The 11,550-nt window shown below is 36.5% G+C and overlaps 1 protein-coding gene and 1 long non-coding RNA gene across 2 annotated transcripts; both read left to right on the top strand.

Moving 5' to 3' along the window:
- Positions 1 to 386: 386 nt before the first annotated feature.
- Positions 387 to 3,841, top strand: LOC113709585 (uncharacterized). Its single transcript, XM_027232383.2, has 6 exons — positions 387 to 535; positions 2,164 to 2,394; positions 2,469 to 2,645; positions 2,736 to 2,960; positions 3,067 to 3,195; positions 3,491 to 3,841. The coding sequence occupies exons 2-6, from the start codon at positions 2,182 to 2,184 to the stop codon at positions 3,713 to 3,715; spliced, it is 969 nt and encodes a 322-aa protein (XP_027088184.1). The 5' UTR covers positions 387 to 535; positions 2,164 to 2,181; the 3' UTR covers positions 3,716 to 3,841.
- Positions 3,842 to 6,099: 2,258 nt separating this feature from the next.
- LOC113709586 (uncharacterized) lies at positions 6,100 to 7,701 on the top strand. Its single transcript, XR_011821264.1, has 2 exons — positions 6,100 to 6,237; positions 7,040 to 7,701. It is a non-coding gene; the product is annotated as an uncharacterized lncRNA (long non-coding RNA).
- The last annotated feature ends 3,849 nt before the right edge of the window (positions 7,702 to 11,550 follow it).

The raw sequence follows: 11,550 nt of genomic DNA, 5'->3' as shown, positions 1-11,550 counted from the left end.
TTGATCATTTGGCTTAAATTCATACACCTTTGATATGAATGATAAGTTTTGTTTCTGTGTACTAATTTTAATTTAAAAAAAAGAGTAAATTTTATATAAATTATTAATATATACACTATCACAGTTGAATGAATGATACATGAACAAATTTTAAATTTTAAATTAAAATTTTATACATGTATCATATATTTAATTTAATGGTGATAGCGTATAGATTGTATATAAGATTAATCCTAAAAAATTACATCAAATTTTTTAAGAGTTGCATCTCTAAAAGTCTTGTTTTGAATACACGTGGCACCCAGTTCAGCCTCCGCTGCCGGCAGGCCCAGGAGCTATTCGCGGTCAAATTCTATTTGTTTGGACACAGGATGTCATGAGACGGCAATAAACCCCTTTTGGAGATTCTGTAATTCTGACAACTATTCTTTAAAAGAGCAAAATAATCTCTGCATTTCCAAACTTCTGACTTTCTCTAAGCAGCAGGGGAAGAAAACAGAGCCATCCCTTTTGTCTCCTGCAACTTCCCTTCAAGGTATGTCAACCTCTTTCGTGGTTTACATTTACATTCATTTGCTTCTGTTGTTTCACTTGTTATCATTTCTTAGTACGGATATTTTTCAGAATTTTGTGATCCATTTGATTGATATGTTCGTTGATCAATTACTGGCAGGACCTTTCTGTTAAAATCTTGTCAACTATAATGGAGAGAATATTATCGCGGTTATAAGATTGAAATATGATTGATTTCTTGGAATTTTTAGCATCAGTAGGATTAATAGCGTAGATGGCTGATGAAAATATGGTTGAAAAATGAACCAAACTATTATATACTTGAATTGAGCTCGATTTGATAAGAACTCGTTCAAACTTGGTTCACCTACTAGTCAAGGCAAATTTGATCAGTAATTTATGTTTGATAATATTCAAATTCGATAAAAAGCTCGTTTAAATTTGGTTCAACATATAAACAAGTCAAGCTTGCAAAATTTCAAGTTCGTTAAAATAATTAAACAAGTTTGAACACTATAGTGTTTGGTTTGATTAGACTTGTTTAAACCCCTAGACGAAAACGTTAATAGAAAGCAAGAAAATGGAAGGGGGCCTTAATTAGTGGATTAAATTTGTGCTATGCTGATAAATCATCTATGAAATCATTTTGAAGTTACGAACATTAGTGGTAAAGTTTCTGTATTTTAAGTAATTATAGATAAAATAAAACATGATTTTCATCAATTTCCGATAATCTGCAACTATTATAGGTTCCTCAAGAAAAAAGGGAAAATTATTAAAGAAACTTGTTTTCTGATCTCCTGAAATGCTAAATATGAAAGATCTCCTGAAATCAGAAACTATGAAAGTTTGACTCAGATCGAATGCGATGGTACTGTGACCAAGAAATTCATTGGAAGATATTCTCTCAGGGAGTTTGCTGATCCCAACTTCAGCAATCTCCTTTACTTGGTTGCAATTATTGGATTTTAAGTCAATGATATAGAATGCGAAAAGATTGATTGGGAGTATTAATGTAATCCTGAGGAAGGTGGGTGTCGAAATGAATTAAAACCCACAAGGGAAGCTATTGTTTTATCAATAGATTGAAAGTCTTTTGGTTTGAGAATTAAGTCTTTCTCATGGATGTGGTCTGCTCCCAAAATACAGAATTTCCTTCAATAGCAGCTGACTTTTCATTCCAAATTGGCCGTGATACTTAATATCAAGAAAGGAGATAATTTTCTGTAGAATAATTGTTGAAATATAACAATCCATCTCCCTCCTCGCCCTTTCAATCATCCACTCATTTAGGATCATCGTCCCTATGAGACACTGCTAAACCTGCACCATGGTCCTAGATTACTGCATCTCCGCAGTGCTGAACTGCAGAGTTGAGCTACATAGAAAATCTTTCGTTCATTGGCAGCTACATTGTTCCCATGTTTCTTTCTTGAACTTAATATTTCTGATTTAATGATTCAAGACATTTATGTCTTTGATGAGTCATCTTCTTGTATCATGAGACGGTATTTCTTTTATTGAAATTTTAATTTTACAATGTTCAGAATCAAATACTTGTTACCCAGCATCTGTATATTTGGCATTTTACATTTTTTTAACATTCTCAAGATTCAAAATTGATGGCACCGTTGCTAATGTTTAACACAGTTCTAGCGCAACCTAAGAATGGCTGGCTCTTCTCTTGAAGATATTTCAGCATCCGGAGCATTTATGAGAAAGCCCTCAACCTTCCGGAATGCAATCTCACGAGATCCAAACTCTCCTTTCCCTGCAGAGGCTGGAAGGTATCACCTATATGTATCATATGGTTGCCCCTGGGCATCCAGGTGCCTGGCATGCTTTAAGATCAAAGGACTGGACAAAATCATCAGCTTTACAGTAAGGTTGCTGTAAATTGCTATGCTATTACTAGTTTTACCTGGAGTTAACTTCTATTTTTGACAACAAATCAGGCTGTTAAAATCAATTGGGCAAGGACCAAGGATACTGATGAGCACATGGGATGGGTTTTTCCTGCTTCAAGTACAGAAGAACCTGGTGCAGATCCTGATCCTTTAAATGGGGCTAAAAGTATCAGAGAACTGTACGAGATTGCGAGCTCAAACTACTCAGGAAGATATACGGTTCCTGTATGTTTTAACCATGAAATGTGATTTTTTTTCGCTAGACTAACCTGCTTGAATATTACAGTTCATACAGTAAGTTATGTTTTCTATTAGGTTCTTTGGGATAAGAAAACGAAAACCATTGTCAATAACGAGAGTGCAGAGATAATCCGGATGTTGAATACAGAGTTCAATGATCTCGCTGAGAATCCAGAGTTGGACCTCTACCCTTCCCATTTGCAATCTCAAATTGATGAGATAAATGGGTGGATTTATGAGGATATAAATAATGGAGTATACAAGTGTGGGTTTGCAAGGAAGCAAGAACCTTATGACGAGGTAAGTATTTTATATTTCCTTTTCCTCTAGATTCCGATAAACATTTTGGTTTCAAATTTTGTATATGGCAAAGGTTGAAGGTTTTCCTTTGATGACCTTTTTGCAGGCAGTGAAAAAGTTATACGTAGCCTTAGACAAATGTGAGGAGATACTCAGCAAGCAAAGATACTTGTGTGGTGGAACTGTGACTGAAGCAGACATTCGTTTGTTCGTCACCCTCATAAGGTTTGATGAGGTATGAGCCTTATCTGAAGGAAGATTAGGCTGCTAAAATTATATGTTTGAAGTATAACAACTCAATAAACAAAAGATTAGCTGTTTTTGCCTGTCTTTTTTCAGAAACTAATCTTGGATAATCACATCCCCTCTTCCTCAGTTTGTGCGAGTCCATTGGAGACTCAAACCATCTTAACTGGAAGATTTATGCATTGGGGATATTATCTTCCAAATGCAGTGAATCAAACACCATTTTAAAAATGAAATTTCATTGACACTTCTCTGAAGGTATTGAATTGTCTTGCATTTTACAGGCTTATGCAGTGTACTTCAAGTGCAACAAGAAGCTAATACGAGAATATCCAAATCTTTTCAATTACACCAAGGACATTTTCCAGTTACCTGGGATCAGTTCCACTGTCAAGATGGATTTCATCAAGAAGGGTTACGGAAGCCTTTCATCTAACAATCCTTCTGGAATCATCGCCTGCGGTCCAGATATCGACTACTCCTCTCCGCATGACAGATCAAGATTCTAAGCGTAAAAGCTGCATATTGTCTTCTGTCTGCACTGCTGTAGTCCATGTTTGTAAAATTCATCCAAGTTTCCTGGAGCTGAAAATGTACTACTTTTGAAGAGCAAATTTGCTACTGATTACTCATAAGATGATAGCCTGGGTGATAGTTAGAATTTTGCTACTGATTTGCTGCTACTACTACTACTACTACTACTTTTAAAAAAATAAAAAGTACTACTGATTTCCCATTTTGCTACTACTACTGATTTCCTATTTTGCTACTTTTTAAAAAAATTGTACTACTTTTGAAGAGCAAATTTGCCACTGATTATCTCTCTTTCTTATGAGTACTACTACTACTACTACTATTATAAATAAGAGCACAAGGGGAAAGAAAAAGAGAGAGGAACACTCTTGACTTTTTTTCTTAATATTAAAAAGGCAAAAAAATGAGAATAACAATTTCAAAGCTTTGATTGTTTAACTATACAAGTGATGAAGATACATTGTTTTAAAATATTTCAACATCTTAAATTAGTTGAATGGTGGGTGCAGAAAAAAAAAGAAGATGAATGGTAGGTTAAAGCGTCTAGAAAATATTAGAGTGTAAACTGATAATAAAGTTATCATAATTTTTGGGAATAGATTGATAATAACGTTAAAGATTAAACATGTCTTTTCATTTGAATTAATAACTTAAATCACGTTTGATTGTTAGTGTTGGAGACAAAGTGACTAAAGTGTAACATTAAAAATAAATAAATAAAACGTTAGGGCACAAAATGATAATAATCCAAAAGAAACCAACAAATGACATAATCCTAATCGTCCATTCCAATTACCATTCAGTTCAATGACTACCGTCAACGGCTGTTAGATATCCTAACCTTAGAAGTTAGAAGAGGAACCGATCAGCGTTGTAATTTTCAGAAGGGATAATTTCACAAACCTCCCCTGAGGGTTCCAACACTTGCACTGAGACCCCTCTAGGTTTTAAAAATTTCACCTAGCTCCCTTACTTTTCAAATTGGTAACAATTCAGTCCAATTAGGATTAAAATATTACTATCATGATAAAGATGACATTTATATTCCATTAATACCCTCTTCCTCCCTCTATTAGTACAAGATTGTTTGTTAATAAAAACCTACTAGTTTTCCTTTCGTAATAATATTAATGTAACACTTTTTGAATTTCACTTATAAACATTTATGTATTTAATATAAATTAAATGATTCAAAGTAAAATACTCATAAATAACTAGTACTTTATTCATATAATGAAAGAAACTCGTAAAGAACTGATATGTTATGGACAATTTTTTTTCTACTTTCAAATACTTCATTTATATTAAATACAAAACATACTAGTTTTCCTTTCGTAAAAATATTTGTGTAACGGCTTTTGAATTTTATTTGCAAATATTTATGTATTTAACATAAATTAAATGATTCAGAATAAAATGTCCATAAAAATTTGATACTTGGTTCATATAATAGACAAAGGCCATAAAAAGTTGGTACTTTATGGGATATTTCTTTTGCTCATAAATAGCTATTATTTTGTTCGTGTAATAGAGGAAACCCATAAAGAGTTGATATGTTATGGGCAATTTTTTTTTTTTTACTTTTACGTATTTAATTTATGTTAAATTCAAAACCTACTAGTTTTCCTTTCGTAAAAATATTAGTATATCACTTTTTAAATTTTACTTACAAACATTTATGTATTTAAAATAAATTATATGATTCAGAGTAAAATGCCTATAAATAGCTAGTATTTTATTCATATAATAGAAGAAACCCGTAAAGAGTTGGTAAAAAGTGGGTAATTTCTTTTTTTACTTTCACGTATTTAATTTATGTTAAATACAAAACCTACTAGTTTTCCTTTCGTAATAATATTAGTGTAACACTTTTTAAATTTCACTTATAAACATTTATGTATTTAATATAAATTAAATGATTCAAAGTAAAATACTCATAAATATCTAGTACTTTATTCATATAATGGAAGAAACTCGTAAAGAACTGGTATGTTATGGATATTTTTTTTTTACTTTCAAATACTTCATTTATATTAAATACAAAACTTGCTAGTTTTCCTTTCATAAAAATATTTGTGTAACGGCTTTTGAATTTTATTTGCAAATATTTATGTATTTAAAATAAATTAAATGATTCAGAATAAAATACCCATAATCATCTCTACCTTTTTATTAACAAGCAATCTTGTACTAATATAGGGAGGAAGAAGGTATTCATGGAATATAAATGTCATCTCTATCATGATAGTAATATTTTAATCCTAATTGGACTGAATTGTTACCAAATTTGAAAAGCAAGGGAGCTAGGTGAAAATTTTAAAACCTGGAGGTGTCTCAGTGCAAGTGTCAGAAACCTCAGGGGAGGTTTGTGAAATTATCCCTTTTCAGAAATGAATCGTCTAGTGGTCTGATTACAGGCGGAGCTCGTCAAGAATCTCAAGTGAAGCAGCGACCTTGGCTACCACTAGGGTTGTAGGCGGCGCGTTCTTCCATTTAGGTATCTTTCCTCCACCCCCCCACCCCCCTTTCCGTCATTCTTTTGATACTACAATGGCGACACCTTTCCTCCTTCAATACATGTCTCCTTCTCTTGGCCGTGTGGAGTTTTTTTTTTTTTTTTTTTTAATTTCTTTAATTGTACTAGAATTGGTGTCTCCGTTCAGTCTTATTGGAGCTCTTTAATTTCTGTTCTCCTGTTGCCCTTTAAATTCTTTAAGTTTTTTAATTTCTTTCATTTCTGTTCGATTATTGTTCTTTATATTGTTGGCTGAAGATATTTGGACTTCCGGTTTATGCAGAGTTTACATTTTGTGTGTACGGTAGTTAATTGTTGCAATTTTGAGGCTAGTAGCTCCCCTGTTGGTACTCCCATTACCTTTTTCTATTTTTTAAGCAAATTTCTCACTTACACTTTTTCCTGTATCCCAAACCCATCATCAATTTCGACCGTTCGATTGCCTAGTTTCACGAAGTAAACAACAGTACATGAAGATTCAGAAGTCGTTGAATATATTTATTTTAGAAGGGTTTATTTGACCTACTCGTATCGTCTAATCTTTTGAAAAGGCGTTCTTAGTGAGTTTTCTTAGTTCCACGCTTTTGTTCCTTTGATTGTCCCGTTTCTCGTATTCATTGAGTCCCATGATCTACTTTTAAAGATGAATGAATCTTTTTAAGGATGAATGAATCATTCACTTGTGTGTTTAGAACTACATATCTTCCACCTTTTGGGTATTTCGACTGGCAACTAAGCAACAATTTTCCTTGATCTGCATAACCTTCTTGTGCCCCCATGCCAGCTTTAAGATCGATGCAAAGAAAGGAGACTACCAAGTGACTTTCAAAGACTCAAAAGTATGGGTGAAGGGCGTAGATCTTCGGCACGGGTACCACGGAAGGAAAATTGTGTAACTGGGCGGACTCAGTTTCAAACGGGTACCTCATCTCAGCCTCTCGAGCCTGATATGCCTGCTAGAATTTATGAGTTGCTTCAAGAGTTGCATGTTCAGCTTGATCGCCAATTCCAGACAATGAATCGAAAAATGGATCGTTTGGAATATGGGCTTACACTGCTGATGGATGAATCTCAACGGCAGCAGTACCAAATATTCAAGCAACAGCAGCTGGTGGACAATAATAATATGGAAGACGAAGAAGGGGGAGAAGATGAGGACCAACAAGAGCATCACAATGAAAGAACGCAGAAAGGGCAAAATGGTGGGGGAGAGCATGAGCGGAGGACCAAGGCTCGCCGCTCGTAGATAATGAGTGGCTACGGTTGTGAATTGTGATCCAACTGTTAGTGACTGTCTGTTCAGTTTCTTTTTAACCCTTTTGTTAGTTGGCTGTGAATTAGTGGTTCATGTAAACTTAAAAAAGGAGTTCTGATCCTTGTTTTGGTCTTTTGCGGTGCCGATGAAACTAAGCTGCTATGTGATGTTTGCATTCAATGTGTGGTTAACTTTTGGTGGTACTGTAAATTCTTCTGTTTCGCAGTTTTTGTGGATGGTGTTAAGTGTTGATGTTGGACTAGTTTAGACAATGGGGGGAATGATGCCATTACTGGTACAGTATGCCTAGTCTTCCTCAAAGATCAATTATTACGACTCCCTTGGAGGTCAGTAGATGCATTAGAAGATAAGCCAGCGAAACGATTTTTTACCAAATATTTCAACGGATAAAATTCCAAATAATAAGTTTCAAAAAATACCCAAAACAAAACAATCTAAATGCAATCGCCTATTTCTGCTAGTACAGTGCTTCAACTGATCAGTAAAAATTGAGGTGGCCTTGAGGTGTCATTCACCGTGGTTAAGTGGTGAATGATGCTATTATGCTTCCTTAGACTCTCTCATTTTTTTTCTTTATGTTATGATGCTTAATTCCTCCGACCCTCTCCTTGTCTTCTTTGTAGTTTTTCTTCATGAATTTGACTATTGTTAGCAATGCTCCTGATGATCCTTATACGTTGTGCCATTGCAGTGTTATACTGTAATCATGGCAATGCCAACGCAAAACTTCAAATTTGATAATGGTTTCTCTCTTCTGAAAGCCATTAGAAGGATGGGTAGACAAGCTTAATCAAAGAGATGAAATCTATAGATGTGTTGATGGTTACATAATGGCATCCATTCCTCAGAAGAAGTATAACTCTTCCAGGATAACCTTTGTCATAAAGACATCTCACACAATTATTCTTTTGCAGGTGATCCATTCACTTGACAACATACATTTTCCAAAATAACCATCATCCAGTATACCGCTCTTGTATAACAGGTACTTACAAGTAAATTATGCTTCCATTACATATTAATGACTTGTAGGATAGCTACTTAGATCCTCTTGTTCCCACTAAATCAAGGAGAAAACAAGCACACATCCTCTAAAGAAAACAGCTACATAGCTGGAATCAGATTCCTCATGTCCTGCATAGATATGCAGCAGGACTAGATTCTTTCTAAATCAGTGTCTATTGCTCCAAGAAAAGGTATATCTAAGCAGCAGCAAGCGCTACTATCTACTGCAAGACAACACTGTGACACCAAGGCCGATCATCTTCTCAAATATAACCGAGGTAAAAGTTTATACTTAAATAAAATGATCACTGAATCAACATAATCAAGCACTATATGCACATAACTTGTAGATTATTATCCCATAAGAATGAGAGCAGAAATTGGATAAATGTATAGAATTCACACATGTACAACAAATTTGACCAAGCCAAATTGAGAGCATAGTAAACCATATCTGAAATATAGAAGACTAAAAGCCTCACATGACTTGAATGTCTATCACCAAAGGTACAACAAGAGTAAATTTCAATCCCGGAAATTCTTAAAGAGCCCTATTCTGGTAACAAAAATAAGAAAATATTTAAAAAGTGACAAAAACTTAATCCAGAAATACATTCTTCCCAGTCTCGTCTTTCAGTTTCAAAGGTTCAGATAAATCCTAACCAGGTTGGCACCAGTTCTTCATTGTAAACGTTAAAAGAAACTCGAGTTCCAAACTCAAACTTCAATAATCAATACAGAGCTATCATCCCTTAATAGGTTGTGATATACTGGTAGTGGTAGACCATTCAGGTGGTAAACTTCATAGGCAGATGACCACAAAAAAAAAATGCAGTTTCTGTCTTAATAAAGCAACTATAACACTAAAAAGAAGATTGGCAACACATGAGCTCAAAAAATATCATAGTCCATAACAATCTCGGCAAGCCAAAAGGACAACCCTTAATTGTAGACTACATCATACCATAAACTGCAAGTATAATCTGATACCTCAAACTGAATTCTTCCTCAACAATGAATAAAAATGACCAACAACTCAAAAATCATCCCAGAAAATGCGAAAACTTAGAAAGCTCTCCTTTGCAACCTTGTCTGCTCATAAAATTAATACATGCCGCCTTCCTAAGTATTTGATAATCCTTATATTTGATAATCCTTCTTAAATTATGAAAATAAAATAGGTTCTAGTAGTTGTCTACTACTTTTTTGTTTTTATTCAGAATAAACTTTTAACAGTGATTTTTTTTTCACTCGAAAATAACCTTTTGTCCTTATAAAGATTTCAGAATAAATCTTTAACTCTAGAAAGAAATTTTGCCAAACGTCTCCCATAGGAATGAGCATTCAAAACATATATACCTACACATCAGAGTATAGTAATCGATTCACATTTAAAAAAAAAGCCTCAACTATAACAGTAAACTGCATATACTTGCAAAGAAAATTATGGAAGATGCAGAATTCTGCAGAGTTCAATCTGGAAGTTAGGATTCTTGAAGCTGATGCGAGGAGAGGCAGACAGCGAGAGATTGCTGAGCCTGCCGGCACTGTTGGCGCTTGAGGGCGGTGCCGCCGCTGGAGCAGAGGTTCCGGACGGCTTCTGATTCATTTGGACAAGCTACAGCTACTAAACACTGGGCTAGAGAGTGATTCAGGTGGCGGCATGCCGCCTGCCGAGGTGGACCCGCCGGGATCCGCCGGTGGCAATCTGTTAAGGCCCGGTGGAGGCGGTCGCACTCCGGGAAAGAAATGCCAATGTCACCGGCTGGTGGCGGTGAGTCTCCTCCTCTACTCGACATGTTTCTCGTGGGTCCCAGTGGTACTTAGCACTTATACATGATTTTCAGTTTTTCTATGGGCTACTTGACAAAGCTTTTAGTTTTGGGAAATTTGCCAAATTGGTCCCTAACATTTACCAAAAACACTTTTTTAGTCCATAACATATAAAATCAGCCAAAATTGTCCTTCACATTTAAATTGTGATCCAATTTGGTCCTAATGCTCTTTTTGCTCCTTTCTCCGGCTAAAAATAGCACGCCCCTCTCACGTGGTCATATTTTCAAGGACAAAATTGGAAAACACAAATCCCAGATCCACTGGGGACGATCCCTGACCTCACAATCTTTATCTTGCTTCGAGTCTCGAAGGATAGGTTCACCACAACGGTGACTGAGTTAACCTGAACAGAAGCATATTTGGAGGTGATCAGAAGAGGTGTTGCATGTCGCTGGTGGAGGCGCGAGGAGAGAGAAGAGGGAGTGAAGTAAGGTGAGGTGAGGTACGCGACGCGTGCCAGTGGCGTCGAGCAGCGGCGGCGGCTGCTTCTCGTGGATACGGGCTGCGGCGTCGGGGCAGGCGGAGGATGAAAGAGAGCCGCGCAATGGCGGCGTGCTGAGCAGCGGGCGGCGTGCGCTGGGGTCGCGGGTGAGCTGGTGGAAGGATGCGGTCAACTAGAGAGAGAGACGAGGGTAGTGCGCAGGGCAGCGGAGCAGAGGTCGCGCAACAGTGGAGAGAGGTGGCGGACGGGCGGCGTGCGCTGGGGTCGCGGGGTGAGCTGGTGGAAGGATGCGGTCGACTAGAGAGAGAGACGAGGGCAGTGAGCAGGGCAGCGGAGCAGAGATCGCGCGACAGTGGAGAGAGGCGGCGGACAAGCGAGGTTGGAGGGGCGGAGGATGCGGCGGCGGTGATGAGGGTTCTCGGTCGCGATGGAGAAGAAGAAACAGGGGAAAAGAAGAAAGAAGAAGAAAGCTTTTGTTTTCCAATTTTGCCCTTGAAAATATGACCACGTGAGAGGGGCGTGCTATTTTTAGGCGAAAAAAGGAGCAAAAACGAGCATTAGGACCAAATTGGATCATAATTTAAATGTGAAGGACAATTTTGGCTGATTTTATATGTTAGGGACTAAAAAAGTGTTTTTGGTAAATGTTAGGGACCAATTTGGCAAATTTCCCTTTAGTTTTTGTTACAATTTCCCCCCTCCAAGTTATAGTTCAATTTCTAATTGCCCCGTTTTA

This window comes from Coffea arabica, chromosome 9e (assembly GCF_036785885.1).
Source record: "Coffea arabica cultivar ET-39 chromosome 9e, Coffea Arabica ET-39 HiFi, whole genome shotgun sequence".
Lineage (NCBI taxonomy): Eukaryota > Viridiplantae > Streptophyta > Magnoliopsida > Gentianales > Rubiaceae > Coffea > Coffea arabica.
Note: the sequence above shows the minus strand (reverse complement) of the source record. Positions and strands in the feature narration are given on the sequence as shown.